Source organism: Ceratina calcarata, unplaced genomic scaffold (genome assembly GCF_001652005.2).
Source record: "Ceratina calcarata isolate Rehan_Ccalc_2016 unplaced genomic scaffold, ASM165200v1 scaffold373.2, whole genome shotgun sequence".
Classification (NCBI taxonomy): domain Eukaryota; kingdom Metazoa; phylum Arthropoda; class Insecta; order Hymenoptera; family Apidae; genus Ceratina; species Ceratina calcarata.
This window is the reverse complement of record NW_017160451.1, coordinates 8,317-29,128: the sequence shown is the minus strand read 5'-3', so window position 1 is coordinate 29,128 and position 20,812 is coordinate 8,317. Positions and strand designations below refer to the sequence as shown.

At 34.8% G+C, this 20,812-nt stretch overlaps 1 protein-coding gene across 8 annotated transcripts; it reads right to left on the bottom strand.

Annotated features, from left to right (window-relative positions):
* Positions 1–2,801: 2,801 nt before the first annotated feature.
* Positions 2,802–20,531, bottom strand: LOC108625853 (mitogen-activated protein kinase kinase kinase 11). Of its 8 annotated transcripts, none has more exons than XM_018026173.2 (16): positions 19,860–20,531; positions 19,577–19,788; positions 19,274–19,508; positions 18,988–19,205; positions 17,809–18,149; positions 16,203–16,383; positions 15,966–16,114; positions 12,641–12,813; positions 12,508–12,528; positions 12,117–12,363; positions 11,921–12,040; positions 11,254–11,451; positions 9,864–9,893; positions 7,161–7,572; positions 5,536–5,871; positions 3,598–4,327 (listed from the first exon to the last, which is right to left on the bottom strand). In XM_018026173.2, exons 2-16 carry the CDS (start codon positions 19,756–19,758, stop codon positions 3,598–3,600), a joined length of 3,573 nt encoding a protein of 1,190 aa, XP_017881662.1. In that variant the 5' UTR covers positions 19,759–19,788; positions 19,860–20,531. The 8 variants fall into 8 exon arrangements, with proteins under 8 accessions (XP_017881663.1, XP_026670108.1, XP_017881666.1 ...); XM_018026175.2 differs by having other exon boundaries at positions 19,946–20,531; XM_018026176.2 differs by having other exon boundaries at positions 20,475–20,508.
* Positions 20,532–20,812: the final 281 nt, after the last annotated feature.

Here is a 20,812-nt window from a genome sequence, read left to right as displayed (position 1 = left end):
AATGCAGTGATTTATTAAAAACAAACATAAGATATAGCTGTTTTTTAAATTGTATATATTCTGAACAGTGTTTCTTTATACAATATTGTCTAGTTGCCCAAACAAATAATGCATAAGTGGTCTGTAATGAAATAGAAAACTGGGTTCCTCTTAGTATGAGCTAACGAACTTTTAATATATAAAAAATAAATATAGCTTAGACTAGCACTGTTGGCAATCATGTGCCATTACACAATTGATAGATTTGATAGCTGCCTAACGTTACATTTTGTATATAAGTAAGTTTTATCGTTACTGTCAACAATAAGTATCGATAATACCATTTCTAAGATTTTATTCAATATTTCCCACAATTATTTTGGAAGCATTTTCAACGTTTTCTTGTCTCCCTTAAAATATTAAGTACATGATACTAGCACCGCAGAATATCTTTGTACAACATAGAAAAGGCATATCCATGAAATATTTATTTTCTATAGGTTCTCTATAATAACATCATAAATATTTCAGTCAACCGATTAAATTTGTTATAGGCTTCCACAAGTCGACCTCTGAACGAGTATGAACAAAATTAGATATATATTTAACGTACCAATTCAATGGGATTTATTCTTCAGGAATATTTCAATGTATTATCACCGTTGCTCTAACTGATTTCACTTTGAGAAGAATTTTATTGGTAATTTTAAAAACCAACTACACAGTAGAAAGAAGCCAAAAAAATACTTCATCAAAGTTTATCCTTTCTTTATTCGTTCTTTAATTCTATAGTGTTTTATGTACATTAGGATATATCCTACAATACTGATTACTATTCAGGAAATCATTGTAATCATCGCAATTTAGGGATAGGCTACTGAGACCTTGGACTATCATAAATAAAAATATAAAACTGTCCGAAATCTAACGAAATTTTTTAATTCAATTTCAACAGTTGATTCAATTTTGATCTATCCCTAGTACATAAAAATACGTTACTTTAATACTCCTATGTGAGGTGAATCAAGTAAATGAGAATTATTTTGATTCCATAAAACGCATCGTAGTGAATACGCGCGTGCATAAATAATAAGTTTTGATTAGCTTCCATATAGTTACGTTAGTCGGCTATTCAATAAATTAAACTCCATGCACTCATAAAAATCGAGCTTAGTTCAATTCGTTTTAGTAATTACAGAGTAACTATTGTTTACAAGTAAAAATGAAGGGCTTTTTCAATCGATTTCGTTTCTTATATTAATTCAAAACATTGAATGCCCCCGGTCTAATGAAGTATGTATAAAATAATGTCTAGGGCACTCGTGCATTTAAAACGCCACATTACTTTACACGATACGGTCGATATTAAAGGAATGTCCATCATAATTACATTGTTATTTAAACAATAACTGTTCAGCATATAATTGTATGTACAACAGTGATTATGTATGGAGTGTCTTCGCCTCTTTCCCGGTACATCACACCCACGGCTATATACTCGTCATAAATAAACTAAATATGTCGAACATCTTTCTATAGATATGCTACAATCGTTCCAATCGTTCATACTGTGTCTGTATATGTATAAAAGAAGTATATCTTTAACTACACATGGCATGTACACTAAATTAAATCACTATCACTCTGGCTAGCTCGATCGAAAATCCATATTAAAGTTGCTACTGTACAAATCTTTTCACACGTGTATCTAGTGCCTTGATACTAGTATATATAAACTTATTAAAATAATATAAAAATGAACGGTATGTCTACGATAATTCTTCTTCGATTAGAAATGTTCTGTGTAGAAGAAAACATTGTGATTTTAGGAAAGGTTGCTGAGATATTTCGTGATACAAAATTATTCTATTATATTTATATTGTCACAAAGTAACGCTAAGGGAAATTATGAACAATAGTCACCAATGTTTTCCTCATCTTCTCCTTCGATCAAGCATGTTAACATATACTTTCAATAATTAACTATTTCTTTCTGACAAGAAACTCTGATGGAATGTAACGCGTTAACATCTGCGATAAATGTTGATAGATAAAGAGAATCAAGTCTCGTTTCTCTAAAATGGTAATCAGTTAAACAAGTATTAAGAGAGTTAATATCATTTTCAATTCGTTAATACAACAAATATATTATACGAATTTGTAAGGGTGGAGCACATAACTGGAAGCAGTTAGATTTCTTCTGAATGAATGCTTTTTATAATAAAATGTTTCAAGTAAACGTTGAATGACACCGAGGGGGCTCATCGTGATTAGAGTCTCCTTATATGAATATTTAAAGGTTGTATGAAACTCAAGTTTGACTTTCAAATGGAAAAATATATTTATTATTAAACAGTTCGATACTGCTCATTCTGTATAAAGAAGTATTACCTTGTTTGTAGAAAAAGATTATTACTTCAGGAGATATTTGGACAATTATTAGAGTGACGATTTAGCAACTATTGTATCCATAAGAAGATAAAACATTCCATGCCCTGCTGTATTAACTATTATATGAAACGTTATATCAATTATTGCATCAACCATGACACGAAATATTATATCATTTATTGTGTTAATCATGGTATCATTGCTATCACTTCCAAAGCAAGTAATTCAATAAAAATTGCTGAAGATTAATTCTATTCTGTCTAATAACTATAAAACAAAGAACACCCACAAAACGATGTCCTTTTTCTTTTGTTTATATTAATGGTAAAGTTACGAATCAAGTATCTAAAATATCAAATTTTGGTACGTTAATTGGTAAATACTTCTGTAACTATAATACNTTTTTGATACAATCAGTTAATAAAATTTTTTTTATAAAGAATGACAAGCTGGGTCAAATTGTTTAATAATAAAATAATATGATTTCATTTAAAACAACAAAGTTGACCTTCATATGCTACCTAAGTATCCATGTACGAAAAAATTGATCACGTTGGATTATGCCGCTCTTGATATTATACAACTTTTACTTGAAGCATTTTGCTATAAAAATATAACTGGTTCTAGTTATGTGCCCCACCCTTCGTTTTCAATTCTTCACCCCCCCCCCAATTTTCTTTCACATTATATAAATTAAAATATTTATCTGCTCTTTTTACATGCTCATGCAAATAATAGAAAACGTACATATATATACTATTTACATGTTTGATATTAACAGCAGATGTGCGGAATGTACGAAGTAAAACATTTATTTTAAATCTAATTGAAAGAATTATCGTGTGTCAATGTTGGCGTTTCCACTATTCTCTACGAAACGTACGTTAGTTCTGTATGAAATTAAAAACAGTCGAATTGAATACAATACAATAGTCTTTTATAAAGATGTCTCAGTACAATATCTGTGGAATGTTACGTTCTTACTGTACTCGATGACCATCGTTTAATATGTGATAAAATGTTTAGCAGGAGGCAGTGCTTCAAGAACGTGCATCGCTGTATTTTCTAATTATTACGATTCAATTTATTTCTTCCCGCGTCGCGCATCGTTTGATTCGCGCGATTGTATGCAAATTGAATGTATTACTTTCAAGATCGACGAAAACTATTCAACGAATCTCTAAAATCGCCCTCAACCGAATTCTCTTGATTTTAAATAAGCCAATGCTATGACAAAAATTCTCTTTCTAATTCAGAGATACTCGGTTTTCTACTTCTGTTCACTCGTCGATTAGCTTGCAACGGCACGGTAGCATCTTGAGTTTGCCCGTGAACCGGAATATCGAGCAGCGTTTCCCTATGATCGCGGGAAACCCCGTCCCTGTCGAAAGTGACCGGCGAGAAACGGACCCTGCTTATAGAAATTTGACTGTCCTTAGCCGAAACGTAGCTCGAATCCTCGGATGTCAAAGAATCCGGTGGCGTGGGATTCGTCGGCGTACCCGAACCGGAGTTATTTTTGCTCACGCTCTTGTTCGGAGAGTTGTACGAATAATTGGATCGTTTCAAGCTCGATCGCAATCGACTGACGACCTCTAAATTGCTCGGTCTGTCACCAGAATTCGAATTCGAATCGTGCGAGTTCTGACGCGTCAGCAATTGCGAGCCGTAGTCGTGATTAAGCATACTAGGACTGTACGTTCCTACGTTCGACGCGATATTCGGGGATCGTGGGTAATAATGTCCAGGCGAGTATAAAGAATAATCATCCTCGTCTTCTAAACGAAACGTTGGGTTCACGTTACTTTGACTCGACGTGCTAGCATTCGAAACGTTCGACGAGGTACGGTGGTGGGTGTACGAAGGAAGTCTTGAGACTGCTGGTCGAGCCGGACTATTTATGCTGCTCGGATTATCGTAAGCATGTGGAAATTCGGAACATTCAAGCATTCTATCACTGAGGGAGAAAAAGGATTTAATGTAACTATATATAAATCTTGCCTTCTGTTATGGACTATTCACACTACGGAGTCCGATCGGAAAACGTCACGATCTCCGTACAGGTATGATTTTTAGCAGTCGATCATGGGCAATTCAGTGCCGCAGCTGGGGGTCTCAGTGGACCCCAGCAACGAGTACGAGTTAAATCCCTTACAGTTTAAGTTCAAGTACCTGCTGGTCAAGGTGACGAGCCGTCGAGAAATCGTGGATTTTATTCATGAGCTACGAATGACTTGACCGCTCGCCTCTGTGTGCAAAATATATGAAATAACATATACATAGTAAGGATGAATAATTTTAGATACAAGCAACTACTCTACAGCATATATTTTGATTAGTTTTCATTAACTTTTTAAAATATTTCCTTTCTTTTAGTACTTTCAGGATCTTCAATTACAGTCATTATTGTATAACATATAATAATTCTAAAAATAGATTAATTTTAACAATTATATTAAAAATGTATTCTTCAATTCTTCAGTACCTATGAAGCATAATTTTGTATCAATGATAGAATTTATGGGTCAACCCTTTTTATAGGTATACGATTTCATGCAATTCATATATTAATTGGCATTATAATATTACTTACAAATTATTTTCGATCATTAAGTCGAAAGATTCGATATGTATATTCTATCAAATGCTTCTTGCATACTTAATCTCGCCCCATTGTACTAATTTCGATTTCGTTTAAATAACTAACAATGCTATGTACATCGAATTTCGACATGGACTTACGTCAGTTAAAACTAATAAAAATATTAAACACTATAGAGTAATTGCTCATGAATAAAATTGTTCATCCTCACTATGTATATTATTGTATTACTTATTTTCTGCGTATAAGAGCAAGCGGACAGACCATTTGCAGCTCATGAATAGCAGTCATGAGTTTTCCACGATTTCCTGACGACTTCTCGACAGTTATTAGGACCTAAAGAGCAGGTCCGGTACTCTCGGCCACTTGTTCCACAGAGATCACTGGGCCCAATGTGGCACCCAGCTTCTGCCTGGTTTTCCCTATACTTTGCATTTCGGACTGCTGGACTGTCCACGTTTAGCTTTTAAGAGTCACAGGTCTACGGAAACCGTGACGACATATGTCGCGACAATTTCCGGACGGACTCCGTAGTGTCCATACTTCATTAGTCAATCACTTACTGGTAATCAGTTGGTACGAAGTACGTCGGTTCTGGTGGTCTGTAGTATTCTGGTGGGACAACCGTGTACACCGGAGGCCCGTAATCTGGATAAGGTGCGACGTTCCCCATGTATATCGTCGGTACTCTTTCCATCCGATCCACTCTTCCAGCATCGTGCGTGTACACGTCCTCGTTACTAGTACTGCTGCTCTTTCTTCTAGGACTTGGTGTCGGTGCGTTAGAGCTTGTATTGCTCGCGTAATGTTGCGGTGAGTCGGTGAATCTTAGAGGTTTATCAGGCATCACGCTGGGCGGAAGACCAGGTGCTATGCCACCCATGTTGCTCAAGAACGGCCTGCGATAGTTCGAGAATAGGCGTAAGAAACAGAAAAGGACGATTGCTAATTATTTTGAGAGATATGCGAGAACCCGTAAACGTCGGGACGGGACGAGAATGTTTCTCAGGATTGGAACGGCTTCTCCATTATATCAAGATTCCCGATTTGACTGTCGAAAACATTCGAGAAGTAATAGTTATGATATTCTATTTCAAATTTTTGTATAAAAAGACTAATTATTAGTTATGTGTGGTATATAATTTCCACCTCATTCTCAAACTTCTATAGTTTTATACTAACAAATTAAATAAGTAGAAATGAGAATAAATGAATAAATTTTACTCAAATTTGCCTTTGGAACGCTACCGCGTCACTTGACAATGGAATTTTCGAAAACGCTTAAAATATCGAAAATCTCATACCTCGATTGATATTGTTCAATCTCATAATCAAATCCTTGACATTTTTAGGAATCCCGAACACTTTTGGAAATTTATAATATTGTCGGAATTTCCAAATGTTTTCGCAAATCCCGAATATACTCAGTGCAAATCCAAACATACTCTTCTCATTCGTTTTTTCTATGTTTAAATTTAACTTCGACTTTATTTTACTTTACTTTATTTTACGACTTTATTATTGTTAGATAGTATCTATTTATTTCCTCTTTTGTCTTTTCCAGTTTATTTTTAAGTTTTTGCTATCTGCTTTATTTTTAAGTTTACATTTGTACCATCTATCTTTTTTTATTTCAGCTTGACAAACCTTAATGAGGTTTATTACAACTGTATCTGGTATACATTTGACATTTTAAACTATTTTTATATGCGATGATTACAATTTTTTAAGAACGTATAGATACAATAGCATGTCAGGATATTTGGTTCAGCAATTATTGTTTTAGGGACAGGAAGAACTTATTCTGTCTTAAATTTTTAATAAGGTTGTCTCTTTGAGAATCGTAGAGACGACACTGCCACGGAATATGGTCCAGGTCTTCAGATTCGTAGCCACACTCACAGCACGAGTTACATTAAGATAAAGAAGCTGTTAAGTTATAGTGGTTGGCTTTAATGCGGTTAATAGTTTATACGTATCCTGTATTGAACCACATAAATTGTCGAAGTAAAGCTGTTCGATTTCATTCGTATCTTCTCAAGGGATTATACTTTAATAAAGTAATAATAATAATAATAATACTTAAGAATCTCGAATACTCTCGAGAGTCTCAAGATTTTATGAGTTTTATGAATTCTTTTAGAATCCGACCCGTCTCGCTTACCCCTACTAATTATTGATTGCGTACCTGTAATGTCTAGCGGGCCCGTGATAGGTATTATGAGGATAGCCGCTACTCGAATTGAATTCGTAATCGGGACCGATGTAACCGGAATTACGATTAGATCCAGTGTCTGCTTGAAACCACCATCGCGGAGGTTCATCTTCACATTCACCAAGCCGTGGATATAATCTCGGATGAATCGGAGATATGTTTGACATTCTTACGTCGTATCCGGTAGCCACTCCGGCTAGCATAGCTGCGATATTGTATAACACCAGCTCTATTATGCTTAACTTTGGTTTCTTTGTTTCTCCGTTGTAGAGGGTCGGCATTGGTACGGGCATCGGCATGATGTAAGGACCGGTTAATCCAGGCTTCAAAGGAAAATCCGGCGCTGCCCAGTCAGTTGGCAGATCAGGTGGTATGGCTGTATAATCTAAAAAACAATAATCAGATTTCTACGATGATAATGGTACTATCGCCGTTCGTTAAAAATATATGTGTTTAAAATAGAGAAATGCAATGAAAATCTTTACTTTCCTTTACGTACCACATTGAACTGATCATTTTCCATCTCTTACCTTTATGAACAAATTTTTACACGCTTCATAAATGTTACAGTACGTGTACTAAATTTAAACTGTTTAGTATCGACGTTGCAGCATGCTTAATTCGTTATTAAATTACTTATAATTGTTTATATGTGTATATAAGCACAATATATCACGTGCATAAAATATTACATGCTACAAATGTGTATAAAGGGTTTATTGACTACTGATAATCTCTAACAAGCCTTATTCTACGAATACTTTTATTGTTAAATGCATTAAAGCCCATATCATAAAAGGTATAACTAAGTATATCGAGACTTTGAAAATGAAGCAGAGCGTGAAGAGAGAAAAAATAAGTTATAAATTGTTCATAAGGCGAAACGCGTTAATTTTCTAGGCGATCTTATAACTTATTTTCTTCACCCATTTAATTCTCATCTTCTCATTTCTTAGAATACTCGTTCCCTTCGTATTCATTATCATTTCCTACTCGGTTTGAACAGAAATATTAAAGGTACAATTATACGATATAGGAATTAAAAAGAAATTCGGAGTATTTGTCATAAATGAGACTGGAATCTTCGGGGAAGAAAAGGACCGAACCCAAGTGGCCTTCACAGTTAGGATCCTACTGGAAGCATGCACAAGGATTTTTTCACGCTCGGTTATCGGCGATTATTTAATTAAAAACAAAAACAAATTATAATTTAGTATTTTCTTTTAATATTCATCTTAGTTAGTAAATTAATCAAAACGAAGTAGAAAAGATTTATTGAGGCAATAATATTGTACGTATAAAGTGCATGAAAATATAATAATTGGAATATGAAATCTGTTCGTTCAACGCCACCGTGAACCGAGCGTAAAAATTGCAGAAAAACGAAAAAACAAAATTCAATGTGTCCAACTGAAAAGGTTTTATTGAAAAAAATTTCTATTTCTAAATACAAGTGTGCGTGTATCGCTCCATGTGTTGTATCGTGACAGGTGCGAGATCTTTTGAATCTAAAAGAATGTTGGAAATCTATGACAATACAAAAGTGATGTCGCTGTTAAATAAGGCTGGATAAATTAACAAAAATCTGACATTTAATTTAGATGCGTGTGTGAAGCACTAAAAAGAGAGAGAGGGGAAGAGAGAAAAAAAATAGTACAACTCTACTTTCACAATCTAAATGCTTTGTATAATAATTTCATAATTGTGATGATGTCTTTCTTAGATTTCGGAATTACAACTATGCAAGAACACACTTTTCCGTAAACGCTCCTAAATTAAAAAAAAAAAAAAAAACAAAAACAAAAGGAGAACAATTTTAATCTAGCACTTCTTGTCTGTAGTGGCAAAAGCACATGACTTCTTTTCGCGTAGTAAGGATCTGTTAGCTCTGCTTTGTTAGAATGTTATATACTCCAGATAACATCAGAAAAGAACCAACACCAGAAAGACTGCATTTACATTTTATGTACTCATTAAATTACAGTTCAAAATGCGAACATTCTTATCAGTTTAAATTAGGATAAATAGTATTTAGATTATTCCAGGGCACCGGTTACCCTTCATTAACGTATACTAAAATATATATTCATCATGTAATTTGATAGACATATGAAAATTAACTAATTAACAAAGCTATCGATTTAACTAAATAAAATTAATTTCAAATTCGTCATTTCACTTTCAATTTCAATTCATTCCCTACGAGGATACATAACATTATATATGTACCATTCCGAAAATTCAATCAAATAAAATAATCTTAAACATGTTACCAACGTAAAAAAAGAAACATAATAACGTCAATAAATGTTTGAAACTGTACACGTATTACATACTAATATAATATACTATATTATATATATATTATATATCGGGGGGCATCCTTTCTAGATGATGAACAGATGTAGGAAATCTAATTAATTGCATATTCACACATGCATTCCTATCAAATTAATTTTAAGCACAATCTACATAAATACAATTTAGCGAACGGAAAATACGAAGAGGAAGTGTAAATGTAAAAGGGGCACTGTCCGTTTGAGATCTGTACTTTTGTAACGATGCAAAGGGAGGAGAAACAAAGATACAATTTATCGAGATAAAGAACAAAAAAAAAACAGTCAGGTGTCTCTTGTAATATGTGAAACAATTGCGCAGCAATGTAAAGAGACTTACGAGTGGGACAGATGTTTTCCTCAGAAAGGCCTGTGGTAAAGAAAATATAGGACTGTTACTAAAACACATAAAGCAGAAGAAAGGTATATTCGAAGTGGGAATACATTTACGATATGCATGATTCTGTCTGAAATATGTCATTTGTCATCCTTCCTTAAAAGTTTTTCGACGATAGAAACATGTGGAAGCGCGTTAAGTAATCGCAAATATCCGGAATTCCTGGGAAGGGGCAACGGACTCGAATTTTTTTCTACAATTGTCTAGCAGATTCTGACGCGCTCTATCCTGCATATAGCCATGCACAATTAATACTATGAAAATTAATTTTGTTCGTAGCCACGCAAGCGTCGATTTTTATTTTCACAAATGCAAATCAAATTTGATTTACTGATCTACGAAGTGTGTTTAAAGCACACATCCGACACGTCGCTAATACATTCGAACGAAGTAGGGGATCTTTTGCACTGATTGTCTTGTGGGAACAGGCCTAAAGAGTTCTTCGAGATCGAACTATCGTTCGAATGCTCCGAATCGAAATTACAAAGCTCCGATTTGAGACTTTCGAAATCTATCCCTTCCCGAGAGTTTGCGGCCAAGAATTTCGGCACCGCGGCGCTATGATCGGAATCGTGTCGACTTAACTGCGACATGGATATCGTATTATCTAGAACGCTGTATTCTACTTTGACTGCGACGGCTTTATCATCGAGAGCGTCCCGACTTCCCCAGGCCTTCATTTTATTGAACATCCTCAACGGGCTCTTAGAAATTCTCGATTTATGCTGAGACTTTTTGCCAATAGAATTTTCGGGACTCGACTCTAAACCGTCCGCGTCGTTGATTTTTATCGATATATTAGAGTTCTTTCGTTCTGCGCTGTGTGGAGAGTTCAGAGAGCTTTTCCTTGAGCCAGAAGGGGAACGAAAGAAATCTGTGAAAGCGGCCAATCTTGACTCAGAGCTATCCCTGCGCTTCGACTCCTTCGACTTACTCCTATCGCGTTTCTTCTTTTTCACGCGTTTCGCAGTACCGACTAAAGACGCTACGTTCTGTACAAAGTTCGAGGAATACGAATGCTCCCAATCGCTGTACTTCTGACATTTCGGGGGCGATGTTTTCAAAGTATTTCTAACCGTGGGTCTGTTCATAACTACTAACTGGTCATCTGAGAAATGGGTTCTAAAATTGTTCGCCGATTTGTTATGCAATACCACGGACTCGTAAATATCGTTGTCCACAATAATTGAGTCCTCGTCTAGATTGCAAGGAGGACAGCTGGTACTTTGCACAATGTTGTTAGAATTTTCTGGAATGTTGTTATAACTAAATCCTGGCTGACTGTCTATCAAATTATTTGCTGAGGAGTACAACTTTCTGGAGGTCGGGTTACCTATTTCTTGAAGAAGCGGGGGGCGGTGTGCCAACAGGGCGGTACGCAGGGGCGCCTTTTCAAGGTCTGGTGCGGAGCGAGACCATCGTTTCCCACCCGGTGAAGCAGGATTCGGTGGCTGCGTGATAATAGCTCCACGCTCGCGTTGGTGGAGCGTCGACGGGCCCCATGTTTTACCCTTCACTCCATCTGCTGGTACTAAAGAAGGAAGACAAAAAACAAAACGCTACTCACTACAATACTGAGTTTCCCCTCCTACCCTAAAATTCTGTTCAATTTTATAATGTTTCATTAGAAGGTATCAAGAAATCATTTTAATTATACATTTTCGATCGAGGATTTAATTAAAAAAATAAATAAAACTAAATAATATAGAATGTCTTCTAATAACTTTGGAATTTAAACTGAAAAATAGATTGAAAGTGCGTATGTTTAATATATAATTTTCTCAAGAGAGAGACGTAGATAAAAATATATTTAATTATATTCACACCATGCTAATCAATATTAAATGAATACAACGTGACTACAAAGCACAAACAGTGGAATTCAAAAGATCGTCGAAAATACTCAAATAAATATCGTCAGAGCAGAATCAATCATTCATTACTTTACAACACATAATTGAAATTATTAACTACCAACAATCTTCAGAACAGATACTCACATGCGATTGCACGGAGTCTTGGGATACTAGGCGAGCCAGGTGGACTGTTCGGCCTCGACGGATTCCGCACTTTCCCCCGTTCCAATGCTGTATCTTTCACAGTTATCGTGTGACGAAAATCTATAGAAAGAACAACGTGCAACATGAAACACATAAATTAATTGCATAAGAAATAATCATAAAGCAGAAAACTAACCGGAAGGAGCGCTTATATTACTTCCAGGTTCCTTCTTATTTAATTTTAATCTTGACTTCTTGAATTTTCCGCGCCTCTTGTTTGGAGTTGGAGTATTCTGTTGCTGAATTATCATTACGGTAAGTTCACGTTCTAGCAAGTCTATTTCGCGGGCAGCTAATTCTTGTTCTCGTTGTCTCAAGTTTTCTTCGTGTTGTCGTTGTTGTACTTGTGCCTTCGTCAATTCTTCCTCCCTACAGCGCAATTCCTAACGGGCAAACAGATAATAAAGCTGAACAAATAAAATCGATTGAGGCAATAAAATTCTGACGTTTAACAACAATAAAATAGATAGACTTGGGGTAGAGAAACAAAAGCAATGTTTAACTTGAAAAGTTATACATTATCTTACCTCTTCTAACGAACGGCATGCCTTCGTATAGCATTTAAAAGAATATTACAAATATTATTTATATAGAAGATGAGACCATTTTACCACGAATATAAACTGTATTTTAGAAATGGTATTCAAAGTTTGTTTGTACCTTTTCCTTCATGCGCAATCCGTGAAGAACTTGTTCAATTTCAAGCCTCCAATCTTCTTGCATTGTGTGAAACGATTCGTGTGGCGTTGCCGCAAACGCGCTACGAACTTCGTCTAACGCTACTAAAATTTCAGCGAATCCTGGTCGTTGATGACTGTCAGACGCCCAACAAGCTAAATAGTTCGAGATGCATTTGATTATTTTGAAGCAAATCAAGTTTTCTATACACGATTTTCTATACAGGATGAGTCATTTAACTGTGCCATCTATATTTACTTGTGAACCATTTATGATATGAAACGAATGTTCTAAGGTATGTTGTTTAGTACCAAGCGGACCATATAGGCTGTGAATGCAAAATAAAACGTTTATGGTAACAGTTTAAAAGATATGTTTTGTATTGTGACGACTCGTGTGTGCCACCTTCTTATTAAGACTATCTTTATTATTTATTTCCTTTCTTCAACTTTCTCTTCTATTACTAGTTATTTATAATTTTTATTTCTTGAACATTTGGTGCTCAGATGTAGCAGTTTGACTATCGGATTTTTTCCCGGTTTTTCAAGCTCTACCTGGTTATCCTTCTGTTTATTACTCTTTGTCCTTCCTTTCGTATCTTTCCTATTCCCTTTCGTTTCCTTTTTCCTTCTCCTACTATCTCTTCTTACTCTAATTTTACTCCTTAGTAGATTTCAGCAGTTTTGTTCAATCGGTTAAGGATCGAGTCCAGCAAAAGAGCTCGTTCGACACGTCAGGTCGAACTATTTGATAAAAGTCTGTATTTTGATCATCCGCGAAATAAACGAAGAATGAAAGAATTTTAATTATTATCTCATCTTTCTCAGTATAAGCATTTGGCTGATCATTTAAACATTAAAACATCCATTTGGCTTTTCATATTCTGAATTATTATACACCTTGTACGCAACATTTGCCATTTCTGTGGTTTCTTCTAATAAGTTTTCTTCTAATAACGTAAAATCCACGCAGTTTAGTAATAATAAGTCTTTTTGTCAATAATACACAATATTAGTAATTCGTTATTTCATCGACATATTTCACTTCGAATTTTTGTATCATGACGTGGAATATCTTATCTCGTTGTTACAACGAAGTACTGAATGATGAATAAAAGACTATAGTGACTCCAATTAATATTTGGACACACTTCAAAATAGAATAACTTTTGTAATATTGAATGAAACTTGTTTTTGTCAAATTGTTCAAAATTTGGAATCTTATGAAGCCTGGTTTACTATATAATCTGTAATAGAAGCTTAAAAAAGATTGTTGAATCTCCAAGAAAAAAGAAAATGACATAATTTCTAACTTTTTTATTACGGAAAAGTTGAAACACTATTTATAGATAACTAATAAATAACTAACGTAAGTTATATACAATATATAAGTATAATAACGTTAGACACATCGAAACACGTAAGAATTCTTCAATTTATTTCAGTTATAGACCGAAAGTCGTGAAAACATTGAAACAAATTAAAATATTTTATCGCTTATGACTTGTAGCAATATTAACCGATTTCGATGAAATTTTTTATATGCAACTTACTTCGATCTACACACAGGATGTTTCAAATTTTTATTACAGATCCTAAAATAACAATCATGTCTTTCATTATTTTATTCGAGAATTCGACGTATGGCAATTTTTTTTACACATTATATAGTAAATGAAGACTTCTAACATCCTGCAGAAAATTAAATTGTTTGGTTCGATATTAAAAGAGTTATTCCGTTTGAGAATGTGTCCGAATATTAATGGGAGTCACTGTATGATAATAGACCGGGCGCTCGAATGGACTTGAGACCAGGCAATTGAGAGAAAGAAAATTAATGGAAGTTTCTTTTTTCGGATCAAAAACTAATAATTACCGAAATATCCATCAGTGAAAAGTGATGGAAAGTCACTGCATGGAAAGTTCATGCAACACTTGTTGATACACGACTTGAATGCTTACAAACAAATCTTTCTGATCAGTTAGTAGTTCGCTGTTGTTGCTCTGTTTTTACTTTCGCAGTAGCAAGTTATTGGAGGTGAGAGTATGGTGAGTGAAAGAAAAGTGAACTGACGAATATCTCAATAAAAATGAAATTTAGAAGAATGAAAATAAGATTTATCACTATTATTATTGAGTAAAAATTCTGTTCGGGCGAAAAATATCCTGCCACGTCACATTTCACGTTTCAAAAGCTTATCAACAGGGTAGAAGAAGGCAGTTTCCGTACAAAATGTAAACGCCTACAAATGCAAATGCAAAAATTGCAATTAGAATTAATACCGCCTACGACACCTGAAAAAATAGAGTAAAGAGCAAAACTTAACTGACTTATTGTAGAACTGAATAACTTTTTTAAAATATAACGGAACGATCTAAATTTTGTTGAGTAGTTAGGTGTAATTAGTTTACTAATTGATGTGTAAAATAAATTTCGAAAAAATTAAAATTGGTGAAACTTGTAAGAAAAAAATATGAAGGTTGTTTTTTTTTTTTACTTTTTTATCTGGGCTTACAATAAAAGTCCGAGCAACACATTTTTAACACTAGTGAGATGAAAATTTCATCAATATTGGTTAACATTATTATGAGTTATAATCAGGTAGAAATGGTGAAAACCGAAATTTTTATAACTTTTGGCTTAAAGTCTACATGTTTTGATGCCTGTCCATTCTTTCGGCACCGATAGATATCGATGAAATTTTCAGTATACATATCTCATATAAATGTTCGAAATGTCTTGACCAAATTTTCATCAAGAGTTTAAATAGAAAATTGAAAAAAGCGATCTTCCCATTTCTCCTGACATTTCCTAACAATTTTTTTTCGAAATTTCTTTTATACGTCAGTTAGGTAACTACTTCACCTAACAATATAAGAAAACTTTAATCGCTTGGTTCGATTTCGAAAAATTTATTCTGTTTCAAAGGTGTTGATTCAATTTTGCTCTCGACTGTAACTCCACAAACATTTAAAGATATATCGTATATTAAACGTTAATCGTAAACTGCCTATACATTTGTATTTGGTGTAATGGACAGCGTTTGGATCGTTGCTTATATCGGTAAATATTAATTTTCAATCTCACATATCTTGCAATTCTTTTTACTCATCATTCAATATTGTATCGAAGTACTAGATCAAATACTATATCTCGATAATAGACTGTACTATCAAAAATCGAATTTTTACATTCTATACCTCGCTTAACCAAACATTAAATTAAAACATTTTTTGATACAACAAATAGTGTCTTGGTGGCACAGTTAAATGACTCAACCTGTATAATTCGTAGCAGATCAACGTACCTTCCATTAAAAAGCGCCAAGGTTGAGGGCAAGTCGATGGAATAGGCAACGTAAGCTTATTTACTGCGACTCCATACGCTACTGCCAGAGCATCTATTCCTTTGTAAGGTGTTTCACCTGTCAGGAGTTCCCATAAAAGCACACCGTAACTGCAAACGTATTACAAGAGTATGAATAAAAGGGTGAAACGTTAATCATTTATACGATGGAGTGACATAGGAGGTACATAAAACTGACCTCCAAACATCACTGGCTTTACTGAAAGTACTCTTTTTAATAACCTCTGGTGCCATCCAAGCATACGTGCCCGCCGCTGACATACGAGTCGTTTTGTAAACTTCCCTCGCTAACCCAAAGTCAGTTATTTTTAGAGTTTTGTATTGTAAATCATCATTTTCTATAGGCTCACTCAATAACACTGTTATCAAAGAGAAAAACATAGATTATTTCAGAACGTTTCATATAGAAATACAGGAAGGAGCACATAACTGGTGCCAGTTCGATTACTTTAAAAAGTAAAACAATGATTTTTACAAAAATTGTTTGAAATAAACGTTGAATAATATTCAGGGGGACATAATTCATGGTGATTATTTTCCCATTATATGAATATTTAGAGGATATATGAACTCGTTTAGGCGGCGTGTCGTCAGTTCCTGGGAAGCGAGTGAATTTTTCGTTTTGCCCGCATCGGTCCAAGGAACTGGCAGTATCAAAGTTAAGAAATAAATAATGTAGTTTTAATGAATTTATTACAAAATTCTAAGCAAGGATATGGTTTGACTTTACACGTATTACAGAAAGTGACAATTTTTTTTGGTCAAATTTCTGGCTGTTTTTGCTGCGCATTACCATAATTCAACCGGAAAGTCAAATAAAGTCGTCACTGCAGTACATGTTTTATACTATGTAACATATTATTTGTTAGACCGAAATTCTGTATAAAAAAAGTAGTAACTTGTTTGTGTGACAAAAAATTATTTTTTCAGAAGATATTTTGACTTCAATTATTAGAGTGACGATGAAACATTTTATTATTTATTGTATCAATCAGGAGATCGAACATTGTATGCATTACTGTATCAATTATTGTATCGACTATTGTACGAAATATTATATCAATTATTGCATTAACCGTGATATGAAACCATATAATTTATTGTATCAATCATGGCATCATTGTTATAACCGCCAAAGCAAGTACTTGAATAAAAATTGCTGAAAATGAGTTAGTTTTTTTTTTATTTATGTCATTGTCAATTTTTATAATGTAATTGTAATACATATCGTTGAATTTGTTATTATTTAGTTATCCATAACTCTCGCTATGAAGAAACAATTTCATTTTCAATTAAAAACATGAAAAAACCTTGAAATTTTGAAAAATAGAAATAATAAGAATAAATCAAATAGTTAATTGTTTAGCTCAATTCAAGCCACATAGAATTCATTTTTAGCAATTTTTATTCAAGTAGTTGCTTTAAAAGTTATAGCAACATCAATTATGCCACCCCAATAATTGGAAGCAAAATATTTCCTGAAGTAATAGTCTTTTTATACAAACAAATTAATACTTTTTTTATGGAAAATAACAAGCTGAATCAAACTGTGTAATAATAAAATACTATGATTTCATTTTAAAAAAATGAAGTTGAGTTTCATATGCTACTTAAATATGCATCTACGAAAAAACTAATCACGTTAAATTATGTCCTCCTTGATGAAGTACAACTTTTATTTGAAAGATTCTATTATAAAAACCATTATTTTAGAAGAAATCGAATTGATTCTAGTTGCATAGCCCAACCTGTATACACGTTAATTAATTAATTATTTATCTTACCGTTAGAGCTTTTTAGGTCCCTGTGTATAAGACTTATAGGTGCTTTGTTATGAAGATAATCCATGCCACGAGCAATCTGTATCGCCCAATCGACAAGTACATCAGGCCTGATTTTTCTACCGCTAAGAACCCTGTTCAAACTACCACCGCGTGCATATTCCATCACGAGACACATATTTGGCATTTTCAAACAAACTCCTTCCAATTGCACAATATTTTCGTGTTTCAGTAACCAAAATAATTTTGCTTCTTGTCGTACATTTTCTAAGGTAACACTTGGTTCTTCGTCTGGATCTTGGCGGGCTGCTTTAACAGCCACTTCATGTTTCTGCCAAAAACCCCTAAAATATTCGAAAAGATTGCAAACGTTATTTACCAATAAATAATCACTGAACTGCAAATTTGTATGCGACATAAATTATTTATGGTATGCGCTTAAAAAATGTGTTTCAAATATTTTTTCTATCTTTTATACATTGCATAGTACACTTTACGTTTGACATTGTGAAAGCTTTTATAGATTGCTCGCAGTGTCTATCTTTTTGGCACATTCCATTTCCTCTTAACGCAGTGCAACAAAAAGCTTTCTTTCGTTTTTTGTAATATCCACTATTTGGTTCGTATAGAATTTTTCATGCCAGAAATAAATTAGGAAGCAGAGTTATTCTATCACGCATCATTTCCAAAAAATACCGGTTTTTGTAAAAACATATGATTTTCGGGAAAAATAAAATACATGTTTCTATATATGGTTTTTCTTTCACCAGAAATTATCCGTAGAATTCAATACTGTGTAGCAAATTCCTGCCGGATAAATGGATTTTCACATATACACAAAACTTGTACGTGTAAGATATCGCGTCAGTTCATCTTCAAATTTTAACAATCCTTTGCAACTGTTAAGAAGTACGAAAACAAAAAGTGGATATGGATATATTATGGGAAGTCTATCTGTTGATTCAACGACCTGTCTCGCGCTCGGTTGTCATGTAATACCTCACTTTCTACAAAATCATACATCTTTACAAAAACTGCTATTTCTCCGAAACGGTATGTGATAAAGTATTTCTGCTTTTGGATTTGTTTTAGGCGCGAAAAACTCTATAAGAATCACGTAATGGATATTGGAAAAAATTTTGTTATAGTGCCATCGCTAGATTTCGCTTTGTTTTTGCGTACCTGTAAACCTTCCCGAATCCGCCAACGCCTATCACTTCTTCTAATTGCAGTTCTTCGAAATCGATTTCAACTGGTTGAACCTTGTCAATCACTGATGAAACCCGATCGATACTTTCCGCTTCCACGACGAAGTTCGCTGGGAAAATACCAACTTTTCCATGGATCTTTCCAGTCCACCATCCCTCGTCACCTGAGATTTTTGAATCCTTAGACAGGACCTGACAAAACATACAATTTAACACTTTAGAAAAGTTTAAGTTTTTTTTATACACAAGAAACAATTTACCTCGACAGTTTCACCCCTCTGTAAGGATAACTCGTCTTCCCCTTGGGCAACATAATCGAATAACGCCGTGAAAATTGTTGAGCTATTGTCTTGTCGCGATTGAGAAGAGGAATGTGTACCATGAGATGGACTAGTCTGTTGAGAAACAGTTCTTGCTGTGCCACCGCTATGTGTATCAGAAACACTGCTATCAGACATATTGTTGCTAGATGTACGTCCATATAAATATCCGTAACTGAAACACGTAAAGTTTAAAAGAAATGTATCCCTTCACTGTTACCAATTTATAGACTATTTGTATACCTTGTGGAATGATTGTTTGTTCTATTATTATGTTGATACCGTGGAGATGAATTGGCTGTGTTAGAATTGGAGGATCCATTCTCTGGGTGAAGTAAAAACCGCTCGCTCCGATGACGAGCATCAGGTTGTCCGTGGTCCATCAAGGTAGACAAGCCTCTCGCCGATAGCCCGGCTGGTGGCATATGGTCTCACACTCTCCTAAGTCTTCCTTTCTGGAAATTATATCCTATTGTCTGGTAACCTTCGTGCAATATTTATCTTTACCCAATTAAGTCACACATACATAAAACACTCTTTAAATATATTGTTAGTTCGTCTCAAAGAAGCTAAACGAATAGACATAAGAATTGGTGAAAGTCTTATATACACCTTGGATTATTCTCTGAACACTATACACATCCTTGCACATTTCACGTTTTTTAAATCATGACCGATACGCGAATGAGTAAACCAGTTGTTTAATATTTAACCGTATGCACAGAATTTTACGTGAAAATGATGGGGTGAGAAGAGGTGTATACCACCGCTAACACCCCTCGCATAAAAACACTTTAACAGTGACCGGCATTTTGATTCGCGAGTCCGGCTATAAAGCGACGAACGTTTCCTGATTCCTCGTTGAGGATCATACTTCTGTTTGCCGCCGAGAACGGGAAATTTGCTAAGCGTAGAAAAATGCTCGATGTGCCATAAAACCACTGTGGAGTCTCGCGTCGGGGTGTGTATACCCACAAGCCACTCTGGAGGAGGCCGATTCTTCTCATTGAATCGGCACTAGGAATAATGTACGCGGGGCATGCAGGGTTGAAAGCGACGTGTTCGCCTCCACGAGGACACGACGCTTCGCGTCAGCCCGCAAAACGCACGATAATTCCACATTTAATGATAGAAAACGAACCAGCACTCATAGCAATAACCTAACGGACGCCATGTTTCGTTTGACGGCCCCCAACCACGATCTTATAGACAGGTCTGGACACCCTGTAACTCAAACTGTACGATCTGACTGAGGGTGCAAATTCAACATGGCGGTTTGCACAGGAAGCTCTTGCGCGTGCGTAGAAGACTGCGCCACCTGCGCTGTGATTTGCGCATGCGCAAGAGCTTCTTACATGAGTTGCCATGTTGACTTTCTCGGCTTCATTCACGTCCCGTATTTTGAGTTATAGAGTGTCAGTGCTGTCTATTCGTGCCCCCCAACGACTCTACCGTTGACGTGATGTGATATATTGTATT

Coding starts and splice junctions, on each gene's coding strand:
- LOC108625853 (XM_018026174.2), bottom strand. CDS start 19,758: ATGCCACCAGCCGGGCTATCGGCGAGAGGCTTGTCTACCTTGATGGAC. Junction 16,115..16,202: donor AAAGCCAGTGATGTTTGGAG/GTCAGTTTTATG, acceptor ATACGTTTGCAG/TTACGGTGTGCTTTTATGGG. Junction 12,041..12,116: donor TAATATAAGCGCTCCTTCCG/GTTAGTTTTCTG, acceptor TTCTTTCTATAG/ATTTTCGTCACACGATAACT.